The sequence below is a fragment of the Amphiura filiformis genome, chromosome 20 (assembly GCF_039555335.1).
Source record: "Amphiura filiformis chromosome 20, Afil_fr2py, whole genome shotgun sequence".
NCBI classification, from domain to species: Eukaryota; Metazoa; Echinodermata; class Ophiuroidea; order Amphilepidida; family Amphiuridae; genus Amphiura; species Amphiura filiformis.
Window position 1 is genome coordinate 37,059,650 of NC_092647.1, and position 27,838 is coordinate 37,087,487.

At 37.6% G+C, this 27,838-nt stretch overlaps 1 protein-coding gene across 7 annotated transcripts in view; it reads right to left on the reverse strand.

The window, feature by feature from the left end:
• The window catches only part of LOC140142780 (uncharacterized), a 78,854-nt gene that overhangs the window by 45,486 nt on the left and 5,530 nt on the right, over positions 1–27,838 (reverse strand). For 4 of the 7 annotated variants that reach the window (XR_011857579.1, XR_011857581.1, XR_011857580.1 and 1 more), the window contains exons 2-3: positions 21,387–21,524; positions 8,052–8,188 (exon numbers count right to left, since the gene is read on the reverse strand). Coding sequence is in view for 2 of the 7 variants with exons in the window: in XM_072164776.1 (XP_072020877.1) it covers positions 6,305–7,912 (1,608 nt within the window). In the remaining 5 variants the exon portion in view is untranslated. Of the gene's footprint in view, positions 1–2,374; positions 8,189–21,386; positions 21,525–27,838 lie in introns of those variants that run through there. The other 3 variants (XM_072164776.1, XR_011857582.1, XM_072164777.1) reach the window with 3 other exon arrangements.

The following is a 27,838-nucleotide window of genomic DNA, read 5'->3' on the forward strand; positions in this document are numbered from 1 at the left end:
GTGTTTAAATCAATCATAATTAGTCTGTGATTGACAGGCAAGTTGCAGAAATTAAGAACAAAATGAATCATGATAACTGTCAATTACAATATATCTGAAACATTATAAAATTATGATTATATAATTAAAATAATAGCATTTCAATTAAAGATATATATAATAATAAGTTATTGTAAAGAGTTGTAACGCGCATATCAAGCTATATGAGGATGAATATATAATTATCTGAGACTAATATTTAAAATTGTTATATCTTTGATTATTTTAGAACATCACAGTTTAGAATGACCAGAAAACTTTCCTGACAGTTGTTACTATAATAATATTTGGCAAAGAATAACCAAATTAAAATTTGACAGAAATCGTATTAATAGGCCTACTGGACTTTAACCAGTTTTGCAAACAAAATCATTGCATTTTTCTTCTTTGTGGCACTACCTCCGGGTCTTAATCAAATTGAGAGCATACTAGGCCTACTTGTCAAGCAATCGATCGTACATCAGTGTGTAAGGCACACGGCCGCGGGGCCGGGGACTTGTCAAGCAAGGTACGCCGTCGGTGTGTTCTGGCACTTTTGCGTGCTTTGGTCACGGTACCATTGATTGAACCAGGATTGAACACATATCACACCCGGCGTTTTCGCGGAAGTGGCAGCAAATATCCGCCGCTTACACGCGGTGCAAAAAGCGGGCAAAAGTCAGTGCACATCCCGGGTGCACAGCACGGAACCCACAAAACATCTCAAAGCTGCTGCTGGCGTTTGTTTTGCTAGTTGTACGCAAAATTGCCAAATATATTTTTTTTTCAGTCCTTTTAATAGTTTCATTATGTCAAAGAAGATCTTCTCTGATTTAATATGTTTATAGGACTGCAAGTTTTGAAAGTTTTGAACATCTCAAACTTATTTTAACTGAGTTTGAGTCGGTAAAATAAAAATACACAAAACTCGCAAGAGTAAGAGTTTTTTGTTGTTTTTATTTTCTTTTATATAATGTTTTGTTTTGCCATATATTATATAAATTATTACACTGGAGATTTATAAGTAATTTACATCATGTTTAACACTACTAGTACTATGCACGCTACGGCAACGTTATACACGGTGAGTCAATTGGGGCGAACTGGTCGTGGTATGTAATGTGTATTGGGTGAACTTTTTTGGGGCGAATAGGTTTCGGGGTGAGACGTCTCGCATTCGCCAAAGCGTATGCACATTCCAATAACACAACCTAACATTCCATTCTCCCCTAAAGCAGGTATGCGCACAAACACACCCTGGCATTCCATTCTCCCCTACATAAGCAGGTGTGTTGTGCGCTTTGCTGTGCGCTGTGATGATATAGGCCTACGAACATAAAGTTTGTTGCCCTTGACACTTTATCGCTAATTAATGGTCTGTCACGTGACGCGTTCCAACAAATCACAGTGCGCGATTTTGAATAATGGGTCGTGGGGGTAATAGAATACAACATAATGTGACCATTTTAGTTTTAGTTTAGTCCGATAATTATCTTTGACCCCTTGTGGGACCCAAAGGGAGCATAGACAAAATGAAACCATCCCTAGCTTTATCATTTGAGTTGGAAAAAGATGTCAAAATATAACATTAATTAGTTCCAATAATGTAACAAAAAGTACTCCAAAACATAACACAATGCACTATATAAATCTAATGTTTCATTCATTCATTTATTACTTTTTCGCTCATCATAGCCACATATGAGAAATACATGTATAATGTTATTAATAGTACATAGTAAGATCATTTGAGAGAGTGAAGGAATGACAGGAAAGGCTATTCATGAGGCTGTGATCCCTTTAAGTCATCTCTGGACATGGCAGTAGATTGGCATTTCAGGGGTGAGCTACCAACAAACTGTAGACTTGTTATCTAATGTAGATAGGAGAGCAAGGCATAAAACAAGCTATATTCATGTACTGAAGATAGTTAGAGAATAAATGATAGATTTTTGTCTTTTGCCTTCAATATCGTGTCATAATGGATGGGCTGGCCAATATTTTGAGTAGTGGATGCCGGCGCAGCCGGTATCCACTACGATAAAAATATTGGCCAGCCTATCCATTATGACACGATATTGGATAGGCAAAAGACAAAATCCTATCATTTATTCTCATTCTTATTCAGTTTTAATGTAATATTTGCGAGAAAAACTGCCTTTTTTCAGAAAAAAATAAAGTTTCTTTTGTGAGGACATCCCCGTTGTTTTAAATGAACGAAACCATCACGAACCTCTAAGCCGCCGAATCGCGTTCTTAGTTCTCGCCGTGTATTACGCTAACGCATTATCGCGCGATCATTGAGGAGCAACAAGCGTGCCGCCATTGCAATGCGGTATGGCGCCAGCTACCTGACTAATATCACTATCAACTATTGTGAGATATTATACACCAGAAAACCAATCAAATTACGTGAATTCTTTACAAGACGCACCCATTGAATAAGAACAAGGTATAAATACAACTAGCTGTACACTACTGTAGATAGCAAGGTAAACAACTAACTTATATCGGGGAGGCTCACTTTTTTTGGTGGGGGTGTGCCAATACTGTTATGGTCAACTCAAGGATGTGCACATAATTCTTTGAGGTACTTTTCCTAACATTTGCTTCCAATTTTATTCCCAAAGGAAATCTCAAAATGATTTATTTCCAGCAAAATGGTCATCGGCTGAAAGAGACAGCAATTTTCACTGTATTGTTTACAAAATGGCCCAGTGTTGCCACTAGTAAGGAGCCCAAAATTCACCTCATTCCTTACAATGCGTTTTATTGGGGAAGAAAATGATGGAAAATCCCTTTTGCAGCTCTTGGGCTTGCAAAAGTAGCTTTTGGGCTTTAGCAGCTCTGAAAGGGGGTCGTCACCGCTGCACATACACGTATAGCTGGGAAATGTGAGCGCCCCTCCCTCAGCTTATATACTGAAGATCGAGAGCAAGACATGTATGCAACTAGCTGTCTACTGTAGATAGCAAGGCATACAACAAAAGGGAACCTTCAAAAATAACTCCCTCTCCCTAAAATTACAAAACATTTCTTTGCATAACTTGACATACATAAATTTAGTTGATTTGAAAAATTTAAAAATATGTGAATAGAGAATCTTTTTGCTACTCTCCCAATATTCTGTCTTTTCCAAATCATTTTTGTTGGTCAAAAATAATCACATTTTCCAAAAATGATGCTTTCAGAAAAAGTTGAACTTTTCAAAATCCTATTATACAAAATGTTCTTGATGTCAACATGATCAATTTTTGATTGAGTTTCTTTAATTTTATGTGTCCGATTACTCAGTCACCCATGCAATCATCTTTCAATATACATGTCAAACAAAGATTCATTGACATGAATGGGGTTTTCAGTCGGTGATTCAAAGATGGTAAAATCACTATAGGAGTAGATATAAGGTTTGTAGTGTGATGATTAGTTCTTTCTTTTGCAAATGGTACACTGAAACAGTTGCAAAGATAAAAGCAATGGTTCTCTTGAATAAAGCCGTACAAGATAAAGAAGAAACGGCCAACAGAGATTGGATGAATTAAGAGGTTGGAAGTCAGAATCCAGCCAATTATCAGCATGCAGCTAATCTCTTGTGGCCCACATCATGAGTGCTACTACACCTTTATCCAAGAAAGCCATCATTTTAAATCAAAATGCAAGATGTTTCAACCTACCCATTACAGGTAAATGTTCACCCTTTTGGTCAAATGTATGCGTGGAAAACTCATTTTTCCTCCCTAGTAATTTTATCATTTTGAATTAACTGCTGATTTTTGCACTGAATGATGGTTGCATGGGTGCCTGAAGGATCAGAGACAGAAAAAGTGAAGGAAAAATAAAGATAATAAATCAACCTTAACATTCATACCAAGAACGTTTTGTACATAATGTTGAAAAGTGCAACTTTTTCTGAAAGCATCATTTTGGAAAATGTGATTATTTTTGACCAAACAAATTCTTTTTTGCAAATGAAACAACTTTGGGAGGGTTGAAACTCCTCTATTCCTCTATTCACAGCTTTTTCAATTTTTCATGGCTCCCAAAAGAGTGGCCCACTTCAGCATTAAAAACAAACCAATAAAATAAGCTAATATTGAACACTAAAAAAACAGTAATTACACAAAACCCATCAAAGAGAAATGAACACTGAACAAGAAAACTACAGTTCAAACGAAGTGGCATCTTATGTGGTTTCTGTGTACAAATTGTCTCCACAAGCAATCATTATGTACCATTAATTCAAATACATGAGGAATTAGCAATCACAATCTTGATACAAATGCTGCATAAGCACAACAATAATACATGTTATAAATAATAAGTCTACTTAATGATGGCAAGCCATACAACTTGTTGTCTACTGAGTTATAACAAGGCATGCAACAGGTTAAATCTACATGTGATGGCAAGCCAAACAAATTGCTGTCTACTGTAGATAGCAAGGCATATAACATGCTGTCTACACCTTGCTACTTAAATAGCAAGACATTTAACTTGCTGTCTACTGTAGATAGCAACATATAGAAGTTGCCACCTGTAAATATCAAGGTAAGGTACACAACTTGCTGTTTACAACTTATTTCCTACATGTACTGTAAATAGCAAGGCATACCCTTTACAGTTTACGTTTTTTGGAAAACAGACTTTTACAAGGCAAAGAACAAGGCTGTCCGCACCCCAATAAAACATCAAATTTGCTTATGTTAAGGGTGTCAAATTAAGTTAATTAGTTTTAAAAGCACTGAAAGCTCATCTTCCAATGGTCACAACATGCAAAGATTTCTTAAAGCTTGCTATCAATCAAATGCAAACTCTATGCATTTACAAACCGTGAAACACAGGTGATCTCCTAGTAGTAGCTAATTAATTACTCAATAACTAAATTTAATTTGGCGTATTGTTACAAAGTGATATTTTGTCTTTTCCTCAGCACATGGCATATCCACCTTATGCCACTTTTAAATACATTTTATAATAGTTTTAAACAAGAAAAATCTACAAATGAAAAACATTGCAAGGCAAAATGGCGTATCACCTTCGCTTCATTCCATAGTCGACAATACGCCATTATGGCATGATCATGAAGTCGACTAAAAGTAATGCTATAGTTTTACTTTGGTTTTGTTTGTCTGCTCCAGGTTACTTTATCCTTGTTGTTTTTGCAGGTTTAGCACTTTTGTGAATTATGTATTATTTAAAATGTTATGAATGCAAGTAGCTGTTTATATAGAGAAATGAAATTACATTAATTGCTGTCTACTGAAGATAGCAAAGAGAAAGTAATTTTGAAAATAATATATTTCTGATGGAAATGTATAACCAGTATCAGGTATTGGATATATGATTTAAATTATATATAACACACATCATCATTTGGAGGTGTAGACAAGTCATATTACAATCACTGTTTCCAATCTGTTTTCTTAGCAATAGATCATGAAGAATTTTTTTCAGTAAAACTTTTCCATATTTTCAAGATTAGGGTAGGTTGGGAAAGAACAGGCAAGCAGTGTTTTGGACAGAGTAGGCCCATGGGTACTGACATTTCTTATTATGTGGCTGTCGACTGTAGGTAGGAATATATGCATTTTACTGAAATATGAAACATATTTTGGCCCTAAGTTTGCATGAATAGTGAGGAAAACATATTTAAGGTTTCCACTGGTAGTGGTAGGCCTATCAAATATCCATGATTGATAGCAAGAATCAAATATCCATGATTGATAGCAAGAGAAGCAATGGGATGAATCAGCCAATCTGTATGTATATTCTGTGTATACTACAAAAATTACTAGTTAAAACAGCTCTGCAATAAATTTTGTTTGTCTCATATATATAATATCCAACACAAGTATGCCAAACCTAGGTGAATTGTATGCCATCTATACAACTATTTACGCTTATTTTTTCACTTTTCAGATCCAGCATGGTCCATAGTAGGTGCAGCTGCAGTACATTTCTAGTCACCACAAACCTGGTATACATGTATTGTATACAGTGTTTGGTACCAGTATTTGAAACAAATAACAAAAATGTCATCTGTTGCACAAAGTTTACCATTTCCCCACTTTCACAAGTGATCTAAGAAGGTATATCTGCTGTACAATGTACCTACTCCAGCTTTGTTTCACTATTCTCCACATGGGATTCACACACACACGGCACTTGAACCAACCCAAGTTTGCGCTTGTCAAAGGTAAATTCTGGATAAAACTGCTTTCCTGTGTCTATTGTTTCATCTTCAACAACATCTGCAATTACAATTGTAGGCTTATCACTGTCAAAGTCACAGATAACTTCGCTTTACTTGGTCTTGTTCTTCATCAGTAATGAGGTAGTAGGTATTATTATACTCCATGAAGTATGAATTCTTCTCTAATGTGGTATCAACAGACACATCCAGTAATTCATTGGTGGCAGGTTTATATAGAGCAACTATGACAGCACTGAATCCACCATCATCACCAACCCCACAATCCTGAGTGGGACCTGCTCTAAGTTGCTCCCCGGTAACTAATATCTGTCCCGCTGGTAGTAAAATAGCATCCGATGTCCGAAACAATATGTCATTTAATACCAATTCCCATGATTTACTGAGAATACTGAATCGTTGAATTGCACTCTTGTGCTCATCACAAACATTACCAATCAAGTATATATATTCTTTTATTTGAAACATTAACATTCTAGGATATTCCAGTATCTCTGGCCTTGGTGGCAGCATGATCCATTCATTCTTCTCAGATATGTACTGGAAAAAGTTATTTTTCAAAAACCATTGGTGATGATTTTCTTTATCTTCATCATCCTGCCCACTATATGCAATATAAATTGTGGCATATAATTGATTCTCATTGCTGACAAATGGTTTAGCCATACTTACTTTCAGTCTAGAATAGGGATATCGATTAGGAATATCAGCCAAATTAGTCATCTTATAACATGCAGTTTTAGTTTTGCATGTTAATTGAATTATGGGTGCAGAGCTACTAAAATCACTGCAGTCATCTACCAATCCAGCTGTAATAGTGTTTCTAGTAGCAAACCACTCTGGGTGACTGTTGATTAATGGTGGTGAAGCTGTATCCATGGCAAAACTCAACATGACAACCTCCTCCATCATGACCTTACACTCTGGTATGGCTAGTATCTCATCACCAAGGATATCTCTGAGGCTGTCAACTGGCACCAGACCAAGACGAATCTTCTTCAGGAGGTCAAATGCATGAACTTTCCGCTGCTCCCAATCAAACTTGAGCCAAATCAATGCTGCTTGCAGAATCTGTTCTTCTGTCATGGTGTCCGTCTCAATTTCTTCATCACTCAGAATCTCTAGCATTACACTTGTTGAAGAATTTTCCAAAAACACTTTGGATTGAACACACTTGTAGAAGTTCTGCACAAGGTGACTTCTGTACAATTGTGCAACATCTGACAGATTGCTATGATTGCTTGCAATTGACCATATCTCAAAACAGTCTTCAATTGGGAAATTATCCTTGACTTCTCTCAGATATTCAGCACATAAATCCATTGCTTCAGTTACAACCATGTAGCAAGCCATTTGGAGAATGCCTGTGACTGTTCGTAAGGAGAGAGTGAAGTATCCCGTATAAGCAAAGTCCAAGATTTGGGCAAAGCTTTCTTCAGATCCAGGAACAGTTATCTCACCCATTGTGCTTTCTTGAAACCCTGATAAAAACATTCCTTGAAAGTAGTCACTTGTACAGCTTAGAACTGCTTTGTGTGCAGGGAATCTATGATCACCAACAATGATATTGACATCACAGAAGGCTGCCTGCTGTCTCAACAGGTTAAGTCCTGAGGATAGACGAGACAAGTGGGATTGATTTCCCACATGTTGTACACACTGATCTTGTTTGAATGTTGCCATCTTGTTCTAAAAGTCAAATTAGTAGGCTAACAGCGCAAACATGGGTCTTAGCACACTGAAATCAGATTTACACTACAAAGTTCTACAAATAATAATTCTTTGTATGTGGAATGATTTGCACATCAAACAATTCTGCTACCTTGGTATGGCAATTCTCTCCGTATCACAGGCTCTGTTGGTCTGGGTCACGTAAGGCTGTTAAGGTCTTGTTATGTAGTAGGAACGGGGTTCTTCTCAACTACAGTTGCAAATTGTGAACCATTGACTTGCTGAGATCTGTAGGAAAGCAGAAAGACACAAATTGTAAGAGAGTGAGTGGGGTGAGTGAGTGATTGATTGAGTGAGTGAGTGCCATATGATTTTGACTCTGCTAAAAATAAGACCTACACTCTGTTCTCCATGAACCTCATGATTCTTTTCAGAAGCATATTCCGATTTTTAGGCTTAGACTTTTAAGCCTGTGGTGTACATTTTTTTCATTAAAATGGTCTCAACTCTTTGTCTTGATATATAACAATAAAAAAGAATAGTTTGCACTATGTAGGACATTTTGTTAACAAGGAAACCACGATAATCAATAAGACTGACTCGCTGTGATACAAAATGTCCTACAGAGTGCAAATTATATACCTCATATATAGATTCCTGTCATCTGATTGGTTGAAAGTGCAGTCATTGAATTAACTATGCCCGCAAAATGAACTATGGACCGGTCCATGGAAATGAACTATGGACCGGTCACGATCAAACTGCTGCGTTTTTCCCAGCGTAAAATGATATTACACACGCGTTAATGTTTTCACGCGCTATAATTACGCAGAAATCGCAGATTGTAATCTGTGTGCCGTTCGCATTGAAACTATTAATTTCTCTTCCCAAAATCGATGCTTTTTAAAACCAAACAGATGACAAGAATCTTAAGATTTGGTATATAAAACAAATATTTACTGCTTTTTATTCGGGCATGGTTAAAATTATAGGCCCATGGTGATCTCAAATTTGACTATGCCCGGCCACGCCTCGGGGCATAGTCATGGTTTTGAGATCACAGCGGGCCTATAATTACGCCTCGGGGCATAGTCATGGTTTTGAGATCACCGCGGGCCTATAATTTTAACCATGCCCCTCATAGCAGTCAATATTTGTATACTAATCTTTTTTTTACTTTTATAACAGAGGAACCAATAACATATCTTTTTTATCCAAATTCAGTGGATTTTTTTTACCTGTATATCACAGCCCAAATATTGACCTCTGACCTTTTTGATTGGTCAGACTGGTAAGTCAAACATAAAAAAGAAGTAGTATTTCTATTTTCTGAATCCTTATGACCAGACAAATTTTTGGTAGGCTAGAAGGCTTGAATATATTACCGGTATATAGATTCCTCAGTTTCATGAGCAAAATGTTCAGATTAATTGTTCACAATTCCCTTAAAACAATTGATGCACAGTGAATAACCTCTGAACATAGCCATCAAAGATAAAGTCAACTGTGTAACATTCAAAAAGCATTCTTTATATCCTATATATTTTTTATTGTCTTAAGGGGTGGGGTATGAACATTTATGAACAAAAGTCGAAGATCAATTGAAAATTTTGACCTTTCGTATGAATTTTTTTCCTAAAACATGAAAAAATTTGGTCTTTTGGGGGGAAAACATGTATATCTTCAATATGAAAGGTCAAAATTATTTGATATCAGAAGGACATTCCTCGTATTCAGAATTCAATTTGATATGTCTGATGTTGCTCTCATAACCCACAAAAATACTGTCAAACGTTCATACCAGAGCCCTTAACCATACTGAAATTCTCCAAATCTTGCAAGAGGCAACAGAAAAAAAATCAACCCTTTTTATCTACTGACTCCACCATCCATGATATACATTTTTTTTGGGTTTTTTGTTGTTTTTTAGGGGTATTTTTTTTTCAATTTTCTGTATAATCAGTCGCTTTTTGGTCAAAAATGGCTGTTTGAGCAAAAGTATATTTTGATAAATTATACACAAGCAAAGAGAAAAGTGTTTTATATACAGAATTTGTGATTTTAGTGTATATGTATGCCTGACCAACAGACCGTACTTGAAAGGTCTGTCCACCCATAAAATAGGTGTTTTTTTTCATTGCCTCACAGATTTACTGTTTACAGATTACAACTTTCATACTATGTTTACATGAAACAGTCGATGGAGATCCGGTGACCTTTTTACACAAGTTCAACACATTATTTATTTAAGATAATGTGAGTATGTGACCATTTTAGTTTTTTTAAATTCATATCTTCAATACGAAAGGTCAAAATTTTCAATTGATCTTCGACTTTTGTTCATAAATGTTCATACCCCACCCCTTAAGACAATAAAAAATATATATACATGTATAAAGAATGCTTTTTAAAAGTTACACAGTTGACTTTATCTTTGATGGCTATGTTTAGAGGTTATTCACTGTGCATCAATTGTTTTAAGGAATTGTGAACAATTAATCTGAACATTTTGCTCATGAAACTGAGGAATCTATATACCGGTAATATATTCAAGCCTTCTAGCCTACCAAATATTTGTCTGGTCATAAGGATTCAGAAAATAGAAATACTACTTCTTTTTATGTTTATTATATTTTGACATCTTTTTTCAAATGATAAAACTAGGGCTGGTTTCATTTTTTCTATGCTCCCTTTGGGTCCCACAAGGAATCAAAGATCATTATTGGACTAAAACATTAATTGGTTCCAATAATGTAACAAAAGAATACTCCAAAACATAACACACTGCACTATATAAATCTAATGTTTCATTCATTCATTTATTACTTTTTCACTCATCATAGCCACATGAGAAATACATGCATAATGTTATTAATAGTAGGCCCTACATGTAAATAGTAAGATAATTTGTGAGAGTGAAGAAATGACAGGAAAGGCTATTCATGAGGCCTGAAAGTCTGTGATCCCTTAGTCATCTCTGGACATGGTATTAGATTGGCATTTCAGGGATGAACTACCAACAAACTGTAGACTTGTTGTCTAATGTAGATAGGAGAGCAAGGCATAAAACAAGCTATATTCATGTACTGAAGAGAACAAGGTATAAATACAACTAGCTGTACACTACTGTAGATAGCAAGGTAAACAACTAACTCATATCGGGGGGGGCTCACTTTTTTTTTGGTGGGGGTGTGCCAATATTGTTATGGTCAACTCAAGGACGTGCACATAATTATTTGAGGTACTTTTCCTAACATTTGCTCATTTGCTTCCAATTTTATTCCCAAAGGAGATCTCAAAATTATTTATTTCCAGCAAAATGGTCATCGGCTGAAGTTGAAAGAGACAGCAATTTTCACTGTATTGTTTACAAAATGGTCCAGTGTTGCCACTAGTAAGGAGCGTGTCAAAAGGCACCCTGTGCGTAGTGTCCGACGCATGAACACGCAGATCATTTGTACCCACAAGATAGCGAAAGGCTGATGGCCTCTATTAATGAATTCAGGGGGTCTAGGGAACGATTAGCGGCTCTGAAAAAGGGGGTCGTCACCGCGGCACATACCCGTATAGCTGGGAAATGTGATTATGTGAGTGCTCCTCCCTCAGCTTATATACTGAATAGAGCAAGACATGTACAGTGTATGCAACTAGCTGTCTACTGTAGATAGCAAGGCATAAAACTAAAAATAATAACTCCCCTCTCCCTAAAATTACAAAACATTTATTTGCATAACTTGACATACATAAATTTAGTTGATTTGAAAAATTTAAAAATATGTGAATAGAGGAATCTTTTTGCTACTCTCCTAATATTCTTTCTTTTCAAAATCATTTTTTGTTGGTCAAAAATAATCACATTTTCCAAAAATGATGCTTTCAGAAAAGTTGCACTTTTCAAAATCCTAGCATACAAAATGTTCTTGATGTCAATGTGATCAATTTTTTGATTGATTTAATTGTGAATTTGTTTTCTTTAATTTCATGTGTCCAATTACTCAGTCACCCATGCAATCACCTTTCAATATAAAACACAGATTCGTTGACATAAATGGGTTTTTCAGTCGGTGATTCAAAGATGGTAAAATCACTATAGGAGTAGAAATAAGATTTGTAGTGTGATGCTTAGTTCTTTCGCAAAGAGATGAAAAATTTACATGCAAATGGTAGACTGAAGTTACACTTGCAAAGAAAGGCGTACAAGATAAAGAAGAAATGGCCAACAGAGATTGGATGAATTAAGAGGTTGGAAGTCAGAATCCAGCCAATTAACTGCATGCAGCCAATCTCTTGTTGCCCACATATCATGAGTGCTAAGCCCTACACCTTTATCCAAGATAGCCATCATTTTAAATCAAAATGCAAGATGTTTCAAGCTACCCATTACAGGTACATTGTAAATGTTCACCCTTTTGATCAAATGCATGGAGAACTCATTTTCTCCCCCCTAGTGTATTTTATCATTTTGAAACAACTGCTGATTAAAAATTTAAAAAACAAACAAAACTAGATGGACCGCGGTTCTCGGATGTCGCGGTTTTCGACGCACAGCGTCGACCGTGATGCCTCCACCAAAGGGAGCGATGTGGCACTAATTTGACCTCAGATGACCCCTGGATGACCTCAAAATGACCTTCAAAAATTTCGCTCTAAATGTTGACTGTACCCACCAAGTTTCATGCCCATACGACAGTTTTTACTTATTTGACCTCAGATGACCCCTGGGTGACCCCAGATGACCCCAAAATGACCTTCCAAAAATTTGGCTCTAAATGTTGATTGTATGTACCAAGTATCATGGCCATACAACAGTTTTTGCTCATTTGACCTCAGATGACCCCTGGGTGACCTCAGGTGACCTTGACCCACTAACCAATACAAACTTGTTCTGCCTGGGGTCCAGATGCACCCACCCACCAAGTTTGAGGAATGTGCGACCCCTAGCCTCTGAGAAAAGAGGTAAATAAGGAAAATGGGCCCCCTGACCTCAAATGACCTTTAACCTCAGTATCTGACCTTGAACCTCACCCAAAAAAAAGTAGCCAGAGTTTTTGACCATGACCCACCTATCCTGAAAATCTGAAGTCAATCCGCCCATGCATGCCCGAGATATAGCGTCCGGACGGAAGCACGGAAGCTCGGAAGCACGGAAGGACGGAAGGACGGACATTGCAAAAACAGTATGCCTCGCGGTGGAGGCATAAAAAAACCTCATTTTACATCAAAATTAAGTTCACCAAATCGTTGTTTTGCACTGAATGATGGTTGCATGGGTGCCTGAAGGATCAGAGACAGAAAAGTGAAGGAAAAACCAAGATATAAATCAACCTTAATATTCCTACTGTAGTTAAGAACATTTTGTACATAATGTTAAAAAGTGCAACTTTTCTGAAAGCATCATTTTTGGAAAATGTGATTATTTTTGACCAAGAAAAATCTTTTTTGCAAATGAAACAACTTTGGGAGGGTTGAAAGTTTGAAACACAATTCCTCTATTCACAGCTTTTTCAATACTCAAACCCGCCCCAAAAGACCTATCCCCCACATGGCTCCCAAAAGATTGGCCCACTCCAGCATTAAAAACAAACCAATAAAATAAGCTAATATTGAACACTTAAAAAAAACCAGTAAATACACAAAACCCATCAAAGAGAAATGAACAGTGAACACTGAACAAGAAAACTACAGTTCAAACGAAGTGGCATCTTATGTGGTTTCTGTGTACAAATTGTCTCCACAAGCAATCATATATGGTCATTTTCACGGTAAAGGGTGTAACTTTGGATTTTTAACATTTTAATCTGTAGTGTTCTAATAAAGCCACAGAATTCCATGATTTTTGGCCACATAAGTCATCTAGTTAGCAGCTACCTTGGGTAGCATAATCAGCTTTGGGAGTTACTGCGTTCAGTTTTAGCAGGCTTAAATGTACTTAATATTGCCATTTTGAAAAACTATAAAAAACAGTAACATTTTTGTAAAACCCTGTGTTTTCTTCATTTAGTTCATGGATAATTTTTCTTATCCTGAAAGTACAGTCATATGTTCAGTAAACACTGCCACATTAGATTTAATTGTGAACAGCCCTGTATCTTTGAGAACCGGACTTCGATATTTGTCGTTTCGGAGGCCGCATTTTCCGTTAACAATTGTTAACAAACTTTGTGGGTGTAGCTTTGGTTCATAATTCTTGGTTATTTCTTCACTTCTTCTTGATTCATAACAGTTGTTATCTTAACTTGAAATGGGTAACAAAAATTAGTCGATTTGCAAGCTTTTAAAATTTTTATAAAATCTTGACTTCAAAGAGCCGTTTTTCCGTTAACTTTTTTGAAGCCTCCGAAACAAACTGTTCAGCAAGCTTGTGCAAATATAAATAAAAGAACTCATCAAGTCTATTTATCAAAATGTATCAAAGTAGATCCTCAAGTCACATGTTTTTAAATCGTGGAGATATATATCAACCTACAAATGTGGCAACACCATCACTGCCACCAAGGACTGCCGACATCTAGAAACACTACAGTCATTGCAGAGTGAACAAGGTTCCTGATAGGAACTGAAGTATATCTAGTGAGTACTTTCATTTTTATTGGATCTGCACCAGAACTCTTTTATTTAATATATATCACTGTTTGAAAATGGGACCCAATACAAACTTTCCGTTAAAGGAAGTGTCCGGTAATCACAACATTAAGCCTTATATGTTAGAAAAATAATTATCAAGCACGAATCACATGGTTTTATTTCAAACAAACTCATATTAATCATAAAAGCGAATAAAACAGCCATCTCTCAACACGCGATATTCAAAATTCGCCACGAAATTGCCTAGAGCAGTGGCGTCCACATAGTTCAATGAAGCATGTCGACAAATGAGCACAAATAACCATGACGTCACTGCTCTAGAACATTTCGGCGCGGGAATTTTGAATATCGCGTGTTGAGAGACGGCTGTTTTTATTAGTTTTTATGGTTAATATGAGTTTGATTGAAATAAAACCATGTGATTCGTGCTTGATAATTATTTTTCTAACACATACATGTAAGACCTAATGTTGTGATTGCCGGACACTTCCTTTAACAATTGAAGCCTCCGAAACAAATGAAGCCTCCGAAACAACAATAAGATTAATTATCATCTCTATGCATATCTAAATTGGTGTGTTTCATACTCTGCATTGTAATTATTACTTGATATGTGCAGAATGTCATGAATTAAAAACAAAATTGACATTATGGTTAATGTACCCAAAAAAGCCTGTTTCGGAGGCTTCACATGCAAAAAACACCATACTTAACAAATGGGTGAAAAAATTAACATGTGATAAATCTACAATATCTGCCGCATATAGAATCATTGATTCAATACACACAAGAAAATAACAGCTTAGATGATCCCAACACTGTTGTTTTCAAAAAAACTACTTCTGCAATGTTTAACAATTGTTAACATGAAGCCTCCGAAACAAAAAAAATGACTTGCTGTGATAATCTAATTTTTGTCACAACTGAAATTCAATACTTAGAAGCAAAGCATGAAAATTGGTAATTGTGATATTTTTTACCTATTTTTTTATGTCAACTTGTAGTAGTTAGCCAAATATTTTACTTATATGATCACCTGTGTTGTTAACTGAAGCCTCCGAAACACAAATCACTTGAATTGCCAATTCTAAAATATAACTCCAATTTCTGTGAAACTTGGCTGGGAGGTTCCTTTCATCAAGTAGTATTTGTACATGAAGTTAGACATTCAAATTATTTTAGGAACCCAATTAAAACTTTAAAAATATGTTTAAGGTTTGGAAATTTCCATTGTAAATGACACTTGATGTTAAAAATTTTCAAAACTGCAATTACAAACATAGCAAAACATAGCAGCATGGATACTGATATTGGACTCTGTCATGTTTGACATTTGCTTAAAAAGTTACCTTTTTCAGAGTCATCATTGAGCAGCGGCGTAGCTTGCGACACCATCACGGCGTCTTCATTCAGCGTAGTGATGTATTGTTTACAATCCTCCGGTCACATGACCACCCGATGGGTGGTCAAGTGTCAACAGATCATTGTAGATGGCGGGCAGGTCGTATCCGGCATCCCTGTTGAGCGTGGGCTTTTGTGTCTTTATCTCTATTGCTTCCCTGATCTTCCTGTTCCAAAAATGGTCTTCCCTGCCGATAACTTCCACATCTTCAATACTGATATCATGTTTATGGTCAGCTTTGTGGTCACCGACTGTTGTTCGGGGGGTGGTGGTTCTAGTATGTTCTTTGAAACGGGTGCCGAGAGATCTACTTGTCTCACCAACATAAGTGCTGTCACAATCGGGGCAACTGATTTTGTAGATTACACCACATTTGTTTGGTTTTGGGGTTTTGTCCTTTGGATGTACTAGGAAAGATCTGATGGTAATTGACCGGTTTGTGGTAAGCGTTGACCCCGTGGTCACGGAAAACATAGGATAGTTTCTCAGAAAGTCCTTTGATGTATGGCAGCGGAACATTGATTTTTCGCTCATACTGTCCGGTTGTTTCCTTGCGATCTCAACAGGGATGCCGGATACGACCTGCCCGCCATCTACAATGATCTGCTGACACTTAACCACCCATCGGGTGGTCATGTGACCGGAGGATTGTAAACAATACATCACTACGCTGAATGAAGACGCTGTGATGGTGTCGCAAGCTACGTCGCTGCTCAATGATGACTCTGAAAAAGGTAACTTTTTAAGCAAATAGCAAAACATGGTATAAAATTTAACTTATATCTGTTGACTTACTTTGGAATGGGATTTCACATGTATTCCAGCTTTCATGTCATAATTTTCTGAGGTTATGTAAAATACATTTTTCTTACATTTTAACCAAAATGTTATGCAAATGTCAAATTTTTATTAGAAATCAAAAGGTTTAAGCCTTGAAACATTATTTTACTGGAATTTAAGTTGCTTCTATGCATGATTTCAGTAAACAGAAACATATTTAAGTGGTTTGAAATTTTGACCCTAAAAATCAAAAGTTACACCCTTTACTGTGAAAATGACCATATACCATTAATTCAAATACATGAGGAATTAGCAATCACAATCTTGATACAAATGCTGCATAAGCACAACAATAATACATGTTATAAATAATAAGTCTACTTAATGATGGCAAGCCATACAACTTGTTGTCTACTGAGTTATAACAAGGCATGCAACAGGTTAAATATCTACATCAGGGTTGGCCGGTTTAAACCAGGTTTAAACCGCCTAGTTTTGACCGCTAAAAAGTGGTCAAAACTGGTCAAAACAATTTTGAAGCTACAAAATCAAATAAAATAAAGGAAAAAGACTGAACATTTACATCACTTGACATTTAAAATACACACACTCAAAAATGTTGCCAGTATCATACAAGTGCAACAAACAAACAAATTGATATAACTATGCCAGGCTGTAACATTACTTTTTGTTTATTCCATGTAGTGGCTATGCTAGAGTTTAAATCCATTAGCCTAATTATCAAAACTTTAAATGCAAGTTTGGACCAGATTTGACGGGTTTTGACCGGTTTAAACCTGGTTTTAACTGCTTCGTGGACAAAACAGGTTTTGACCGGTCAAAAGTTCAACCCAAATTCTACATAATGATGGCAAGCCAAACAAATTGCTGTCTAATGTAGATAGCAAATCATACAACTTTATGTCTATTGAAAATAACAAGGTATACAATCTGCTGTCTGCTGAAGATATTTTAAGGCATGTAAGTTGCTGTCTACTGTAGATAGCAAGGCATACAACGTGCGGTCTACACCATGCTACTTAAATAGCAAGACATAAAACTTGCTGTCTACTGTAGATAGTAACATATAGAAGTTGCTACCTATAAATATCAAGGTAAGGTATACAACTTGCTGTTTACTGTAGATAAAAAAAGGCTTGTACAACTTATTTCCTACATGTAAGTACTGTAAATTATAGCAAGCCATACCCTTTACAGTTTACGTTTTTTTGGAAAACAGACTTTTGCAAGGCAAAGACTGTCCGCAACCCAATAAAACATCAAATTTGCTTATGTTAAGGGTGTCAAATTAAGTTAATTAGTTTTACAAGCACTGAAAGCTCAGCTTCCAATGGTCACAACATGCAAAGATTTCATGTAAAGCTTGCTATCAATCAAATCCAAACTCTATGCATTTATAAACTGTGAAACACAGGTGCTCTCCTAGTAGTAGCTAATTAATTACTCAATAACTAAATTGAATTTAGCGTATGGTTACAAAGTGATATTTTGTCTTTTCCACAGCACATGGCATACCCACCTTACACCACTTTTAAACACATTTTATAATAATTAACTAAGAAATATCTACAAATGAAAAACATCGCTTCATTCCATAGTCGACAACGCCACTATGGCATGAAGCTGACTAAAATTAATGCTATAGGGATTACACTGGGCCAAGGTTATGGACATGTGTTTTGCATGTTTACATGTTTACCATTATACTTACATGAAATTATAAATGTCATGTTGCTTTCTTCTCTATATTGCAAATTATGCATTATATTATGAATGCAAGTATAGCTGTTTACTATAAAATAGAGAAATGAAATTACATAAATTGCCGTCTACTGAAGATAGCAAAGAAAAAGTAGTTTTGAAGATAATAAAATAATATATTTCTGATGGGAATGTTTTTTAGTGATAATTATATAACACACATCATTTAGAGGTGCAGACAAGTCATATTACAATCATTGTTTCCAATCTGTTTTCTTAGCAATAGATCATGAAGTATTTTATCTGGAATTTTGAAAATTAGGGTCAATATTCTTTTTTGTACAGTTTAACTTTCACTATTTTCCAAGATTAGGTAGGTTGGGAAAGAACAGGCAAGCAATGTTTTGGGCAGAGTGTGCCTATGAGTAGTGAAATTTCTTATCTATTTCGACTGTTGGTAGGGAATATATATATATATATGCATTTTGCTGAAATTATATGAAACATATTTTGGCCCCAAGTTTGCATGAAGTGAGGAAAACAAATTTTAAGGTTTCCATTGGTACCAAATATCCATGATTGATAGCTAGAGAAGCAATGGGATGAATGAAGCTAATCAGTACATCATCCTTTAAGAGTATTTAACAGGGGCGTTTATTCTTCCGTTAATCGCCCCCAAAGGGGAGGGAATAATCAGGGGAGGCGGCCTACGTCACAACTTGGCCGGGGCCTACAGTTCAGCAATTAGGAAGATCCCTCTCAGGTTGAACTCGAAGGTGACCTGTGATACAACAACATCCGCTTCACAAGTCAATGAACTTTTACCGCCAGAAGATCAGTCGGGCTGATGATGCGTTCAGGATAGAACGTGAAAATTTCCCACTCAAAAGCGTAAGTCCAGTTGCCTAGATTGTAGTTCAAAATAATTGATTATTTACTACCTGGATGAATGATAATCTTCACAAACGTACATTTCCTAGTCATCACTAACCTATACAGTGTTTGGAACAAGTATTTGAAATAAATTACAAAAATGTCATCTGTTGCACAAAGTTTACAATTTCCCCACATTCACATGTCATAATGTACCTACTCCATTGCTTCACTTCTCTTTACATGGGATTCACACACACGGCACTTGAACCAACCCAAGTTTGCGCTTGTCAAAGGTAAATTCTGGATAAAACTGCTTTCTTGTATCTATTGTTTCACCTTCAACCTCATCTGCAATTACTATTGTAGGCCTATCACTGTCGAAGTCACAAATAACTCTGTGTACTTGGTCTTGTTCTTTGTTATTGCCTCCAGTAACAAGGTAGTAGGTATTATTATACTCCATCAAGTATGAATTCTCCTCTAATGTGATATCAACAGACACATCCAGTAATTCATTGGTGGTGGGTTTATACAACATAAAGATGACAGCCCTGAATCCACCATCACCGTCATCATGAGTGGGACCTGCTCTACGTTGCTCCCCTTTGACTAATATATGTCCCGTTGGTAGTAATATAGCATCCAATGTTAAAAACATTAATATGTCATCTATAAGCAATTCCCATGATTTGCTAAGAATACTGAATCGTTGAATCACACTCTTGTGCTTGCCACAAACATCACCAATCATGTATATATATTCTTTTATATGAAACATTCTAGGATAGTTGGGTATTTCAGGCATTGGTGGGAGCAAGATCCATTCATTCTTCTCAGGCATGTACTGGAAAAAGTTATTTTCTGAAAGCCATTGGCGATGACTTTTTTTATCTTCATGATCCTGCCCTCTATATATAATACAAATTGGAGCATATAATTGATTCTCATTGCTGACAAATGGTTCAGCCATACTTACTTTCGATCTAGAATAGGGATATCTATTAGGAACATGAGCCAAATTAGTGATCTTATAACATGCAGTTTTAGTTTTGCATGAAAATACAATTATGGGAGCACGGGTACTATAATCAGTACACTCATCTACCAATCCAGCTGTAATAGTGTTTCTAGTAGCAAACAATTCTGGCTGACTTTTGATCAATAGTGGTGAAGCTGTATTCTTGGTAGCACTCAACTTGACAACCTCATCCACCATGACCTTACACTCTGGTATGGCTAGTAACTCATCATCAAGGACCTCTCTGAGTCGGTCAACTGGCACCAGACCAAGACGGATCTTCTTCAGGAGGTCAACTGCATGGACTCTGCGCTGCTCCCAATGAAACTTGAGCCAAATCAATGTTGCTTGCAGAATCTGTTCTTCTGTTGTGGTGTCTGTCTCGATTTCTTCATCACTCAGAATCTCTAGCATGACACTTGCTGAAGAATTTTCAAGAAACACTTCGGATTGAACACACTTGGAGAAATTCTGTGCAAGGTGACTTCTGTACAATTGTGCTATGTCCTTAAGAGTGCTATGCATGCTTGTAATTGACCATATCTCAAAACAGTCTTCAATTGTGAAATTATCCTTGACTTCTCTCAGATATTCAGCACATAAATTCATTGCTTCAGTTACAACCATGTAACAAGCCATTTGGAGAATGCCTGTGACTGTTTGTATGGAGAGAGTCAAGTATCCAGTATATGCAAAATCCAAGATTTGGGCAAAGCTTTCTTCTGTGCCAGGAACAGATATCTCGCTCATTGTGCTTTCTTGAAACCCTGATGAGAACATTCCTTGAAAGTAGTCACTTGTACAGCTTAGTACTGCTTTGTGAGCAGGGAATCTTTCATCACCAACAATGATGTTGACATCACAGAAGGCTGCCTGCTGTCTCAACTGGTTAAGTCCTGAGGATAGACGAGACAAGTGGGATTGATTTCCCACACGATGAACACACTGATCTTGTTTGAATGTTGCCATCTTGTTCTAGAAGTCAAATTAGTAGCAGCACAAACATGGGTCTTAGCACACTCAAATCAGATTTACACTACAAAGTTCTACAAATAATAATTCTTTTTATGTGGAATGATTTGCACATCAAACAATTCTGCTACCTTTGTATGGCAATTCTCTCCGTATCACAGGCTCTGTTGGTCTGGGTCACGTAAGGCTGTTTGAAGTCTTGTTATGTGGTAGGTAAGTGTTTCTTCTCAACTAAAGTTGCAAATTGTGAACCATTGGCTTGCTGGGATCTGTAGGAAAGCAGGAAGACACAAATTGTAAGAGAGTGAGTGGGGTGAGTGAGCGATTGATTGAGGTGCCATTATTACTGCCATATGAATTTGTCTCTGCTAAAAAATATAGACCTACATGTACACTGTAGTACACTCAGTTCTTCATGAACCTCATGCTTCTTTTCAGAAGCATATGACTTTAACACATTTTGTAAACAGTAAAAAAAGAATAGTTTGCACTATGTAGGACATTTTAACAAGGAAACAACGATAATTAACCTAGGTAACAAAATGTCCTACATAGTGCAAACTAATCTTTTTTTACTGTTATACAAAGGAACCATTTAGCAATAGATCATTTTCATCCAATTCAGTGGATTTTTAACTGTATATCACAGCCCACATATTGACCTCTGACCTTTTTGATTGGTCAGACTGGTATTAAAGTCAAATTTAAGTATTTCTATTTTCTGAATCCTTATGACCAGACAAATATTTGGTAGGCTATATAAAAAGTTTGAATATATTATATAGATTCCTCAGTTCCAAAAGCAAAATGTTCAGATTAATTGTTCACAATTCCCTCAAAACAATTGATACGCAGTGAATAACCTCTAAACATATTGTGCAATTTGACATGTCTTCAGAATTAAATCACATTCCAATTCCCCTTCCAGGCAGTAGAATAGGTTTTGACAACTGACTGATGATATAATACAAATTGCAACATCGAAGTTGTGAAAATTACTGGTCTCAGGATGTTGTGAGTTGTACCTATTATGAAGTGCAATAAATAATAATCATATCTTTTTAATTGTTTGTATATATTTAGAACTACCGTACTGACGCTTGAGTATAGTCCCACCTTATTACTAAAGGAGGAAGCTTAGTACCAATTGGTCAAAAGCGATCTCTTATTCATGAATACTAAGCAGCTTTGATGTTAATTGAGGCATTAGTATTTTATTGGACGTAATGGGGAGTCTTAAGTGCCACTTTTGGTTTGTAGATTTTGAGGTTTTTGAAGGTCAAGTGGGCTTCTTTGTGACTAAAAGTTGACCAAAATAGGGTTATTTCTAGGGGATAAGGTCCAAAAAGATCCACTTTGAAGATAAAAAGGTCCACTTTTTTGGTTTAAGCACCACCACCCCCCCACCCTCTAAATCAACCCTGGCTTTGGGCCTGGTTAAATCGCAAATAGTGTTGATTTGAGTTTTCATCATAAAACAACCCTTATAGATCAATGATACAATTAACATAAATTAAGCCAGCCATTTTAAAGTTTGTAGGCCTATACTTACATGTATTGTTGTATGCCAATGCAACGGTTCTAATGTATACAATTCTATTCAACTATGCATGAAGACAATGAAAATTGATTTCTTGGAGCTAAACGACCATAGGTGTTAAATGTAACCTTAATTTTATATTGTGTTATATTTTTATGAGTTAATTTACATTCTCTGTAGGGGTGTGTGTGTGGGGGTGTGGTTTCATGTAGATTTAAATAAAAAAGAATACCTTGTTTTATAAATTAGGTTTTTCTTAGGTTTTTCACTTGTCACATTTCATATTTTCTTGGGTAGTTGCATAACCTTATTGTTTATTTATTTTATTTTTTAAATAATCAGATTTATTTGATTTAAATCAGATTTTTTGTATTTTTTTTAATTTTGTTTCTTTCCAACCACTAGCACCCTAGAAACCAACCAAACTAGTTCAGCACAATGCTTAAGAGTTGCCCATTTCAATTATGTAATTAAAAAAACAAATGCATTAAAATGAAAACAAGGCGGTTCTCGAACCACGAGTCTCGCCTCCTTTCGCGATTACTTTTCGTAGAGGTAAATGAATTTGGTGGTTATCGGCTGGGCACGATTATCTGGCTGATGGTGACCGTACCCATTAAGTTTCATGCCCATGCAACAGGTTTTATTAATTTGACCTCAGATGACCCTGAAATGACCTTCCAAAAATTTGGCTTTAAATGTTGACTGTACCCACCGAATTTCATGCCTATCTGAAAGTTTTTACTAATTTGACCTCAGATGACCCCTGGTGGCCTCGAAATGACCTTCCAAAAATTTGGCTTTAAATGTTGACTGTACCCACCAAGTTTCATGCCCGTACAACAGTTTTTACTAATTTGACCTCAGATGACCCCGGTGACCTCGAAATGACCTTCAAAAAATTTGGCTTGAAATGTTGACTGTACCCACCAAGATTCATGCCCGACCAACAGTTTTTACTAATTTGACCTCAGATGACCCCTGGTGACCTCGAAATGACCTTCCAAAAATTGGGCTTTAAATGTTGACTGTACCCACCAAGTTTCATGCCCGTACAACAGTTTGTACTAAATTTGACCTCAGATGACCCTGGTGACCTTGAAATGACCTTCCAAAAATTGGGCTTTAAATGTTGACCGTACCCACCAAGTTTCATGCCCAGACAACAGTTTTACTCATTTGACCTCAGATGACCCCTAGTGACCTCGAAATGACCTTCCAAAAATTTGGCTTTAAATGTTGACTGTACCCAGCAAGTTTCATGCCCGTACAACAGTTTTGACTAATTTGACCTCAGATGACCCTGGTGACCTTGAAATGACCTTCCAAAAATTTGGCTTTAAATGTTGACTGTACCCACCAAGTTTCATGCCCATACGACAGTTTTTACTAATTTGACCTCAGATGACCCTGGTGACCTTGAAATGACCTTCCAAAAATTTGGCTTCAAATGTTGACTGTACCAACCAAGTTTCATGCCCATACAACAGTTTTTACTAATTTGACCTCAGATGACCCTGGTGACCTTGAAATGACCTTCCAAAATTTGGCTTTAAATGTTGACTGAACCAACCAAGTTTCATGCCCATACGACAGTTTTTACTAATTTGACCTCAGATGACCCCTACATGACCTCAGTGACCTTGGCGCACTAACCAATACAAACCGGTTCTGTCTCGGGTCAAGATGCACCCACCCACCAAGTTTGAGGCGTATGCGACTCATAGTCTCCGAGAAAATAGGCGGAAGGCAAACTTTAACCAAAACTTTAACCAAATTTGTCACATACACACCCCCACCCCTACACACATACACACATACACACATACATACGGAAAAGTGATTATATAGTCTCCTGCCTTATCAGGCGAGACAAAAATGATAAAAGGTAAAATCTTGAATAAATTATGTAGAAATTGGAGGTAAATTGAGTACTTTCACATGATAAAATCCAAATTAGGTATTTGACCTACCCAGGCTTGGGCACTCTAAGTGCTTGTAAGAAGATGATCAATTAACCAAAACAGCTTTAATTTGTTCATAATTTTTACAAATAACAAAAGATTTAAATTACTAATTTCTATAAAACAATGAAGTGATTGAAATCGCGATTTAAATCAGTGACTTAAATCAAACAACCCTGGGTCTTTCAGTTAAGTTATAGCTTTTCTTTAATGTTTCTTAATAAAAATTAGTCCCAAACAGAAATGTTTGGTAGACTCATAACCGGTGCAATCTTACCTTTCCGATGTTGATAATAAGATACTTCTTAAATCGATCCCGAGATGAAAAAAAAACCAATAGTCATTTTGTCCAAATGAATAAATAACAAAAACCCGATCCCCGAGTGGACTCACCCATTCGGTGACGTCACACCGATAATCATCCCTTATCCGACTTGGGCACCCCTACTCGGCCAAACTTGTAGGTGGCGGCCAGGGTCGGGATAATCAACATCGGAAAGGTAAGATCGCACGGTTATGAGTCTACCAAACATTTCTGTTTGGGACTAGACTCAGTACACCGGTCGATCTTACCGTTCGATGTTGATTAAGATACTTCTTGCATCAACATCTGAAAGATCGATCTAGCAAGTAACCGACGGATGGAGACTGTACAAGATTGGCCAGCATCTGATAAGGATCGGAAGTGGGTAGCACGGTTTTCCCAAGGTCAAAATATTTCCCCCTCCTCGGCCGAGAAACATAAAGACCACATAAACAGACAAAAACCTCTGAACTAAAGTGCAGTGGTTAAGAATAGTTCTAAACACTGGTTCTTACCATGTTGTAATTCTGACCGTCTGAAAAACACCTGGTACCCCACCACCATATTATCGCCCCAGAACGGCCCTGGTGAACTTGTCGCCCGGTCTCTGGACTGGTTTACGTTTTTGTAGTAAACTGACAAGAACGACGATGGGTTCTTCCAGGACACAGCCTGACAAATCTCCCATGGGACCCCCCTATGGTAGGCCCATGATGATGAGATTGACCTAGTTGAGTGGGCCTTGGGGCGAGCATCTTTTGCCGCCCCCGAGTCCCCCAACACCTGGACCAGCCACCGTGCTAGGGTCTGCTTAGCAGCTGGACCGTGGGGTTCTGCGTGGGTGATAAATATGCGGTCATGAGTCCCTCTTAAGGTCTGCGTTCGGAAGAGGTAGTGCTGCAGCGCCCTCACCGGGCACCACAACCTGTCTTCTGCTACTGACGAACCTTGCCCAATTTTGGGTACATGTAGGAAGAGGGGCGAGTGTCGGAATGTACTACGCTCATTTTTTGCTAAAAAATCAGGGCGTAGAAACAGCGTCGCTCCGTTGTTGGTAAACACGGAAGCCGACTTCGAGACCGCGTGCAACTCTGAGCACCGCCGTCCCGAAGCCAACGCCAGAAGAAAAGCCGTCTTAAGGGTGACATACTTACATACCGTCGAGAAGAAGAGCTAGGGACCATCTGAGTTAATGGTCGACCCGTCCTCAAAACCTCGGTGAATCGAGAGAATGGCTGGACGTATAGTTGGCTACTGTAGCCTGCTGAAGTCCTGACCTGAACTTTACTGTCAAACTCTGCCACTAGAGGCACAGAGGCTCTAGTGGGAGATGTATCTCTCTCATCGGGCATCGCACCAAGCGTAGTAGGGAGCCAGATGCTGACTATACGTACGGAGGGTAGACTTCCGTCTACCCCCGGCGATGAGAGAAGCAGCTTCTGATGAAAAGCCTCCCTCCGCCGCACGTTCCCTGATATTAAGGGCCATGCAGCTAACTGCAGGTGCTCTAGTAGTAGTGGTAGACTTGGTACCTCTCCTCCGGGCATCCGGAGTAGATCTGGTAACTCGGGATCCACCATCGGACGAAACCACAGGTGTTTCGGCCAGAACGGTGCTATCAGAATGACGTTGCAGTCCTCCCTCCCGATCTTGGTCACTACCCTCGCGAGCAGTGAGATCGGGGGGAAGAAAGCGTAAGCAGTCATCCCTCCCCGGCCCCAGCGCCGCCCGCTATGCGCATCGCTCTCACCGTAATCTGCCTGGACTTGCACCACCCTATCAGGCGCAGTGCATGCAGTGATACATGTAGTCATGTAATGATGTACACTGCAAAATTCCTGGCGACAGAGTGACTACATCGCACTGGAACTCGGAAGTCACTACGCCGTCACTCCAGAATAACCTACCCTATGGTGGCCGACAGAGTCACTACATGCGAGTGACTACATCGGAAACAAGGCAGTAGGGTACTATGCAGCAGTGTTATCACGTAGTGACTACAACTGCTAGCCTCCGATGTGTTACCTGCTCGATGCCGCGATCGGCGACTCATGATGTACACCACCGACTAGATTCCGACAGTGGTCCACATCTTGTAGTCACATCAAAGTGACTTCCGTAGCCAGTGCCCCATGCGTCGCCTGCTCGGTGCCCAGTCGGCGAACTTCAAGGTGACTACGCTGCCGAAAGGTCGTTGACCGCACCCTGTTATGAGTTCGAACACTCTGGGGGCGGCGTATATCTACCAAATCTGGCGCTGATGATGACAAATACGCGTATCATGCTTGTTTACTGCTTGTATACGCTCATGAATGGAATGAGTTGGTTTTATAATTGATTGATTGATTGATGCATGCTGTACAGTGGGTCTGCAGTTCTACTGCCGTCTTTGTTTTTTGTTTTGTTTTTATCGTGCTTTTGCATTCTTTATCATTTATATTTCAACTGTGAGACTTCCGATTCATTTTGTTTCATTTATTTATTGTTCTCTATTATAATATTTTAATTCTTTTCGTGCTGCCTGTTTAACAATCTCATCAACTGTGTGTGTTTTATTTGCAGTTCTTGTTCTTGGTTTATTTGTAAGTTGTTTCATTTCAAACATTTTTATTTTGTTTATTTGTTTGCTTGTTTTCCCACAAAACTTATATCATTGCTTTGTTTACTTCAGTGGTTAGATGACATGTTTTGCTATCAAATTAGGCCTATTTTTTATATTTTGCATGATAACGTTATATAGGCCTATTGAAACTTTTTTTTTTAACGATTTGTGTT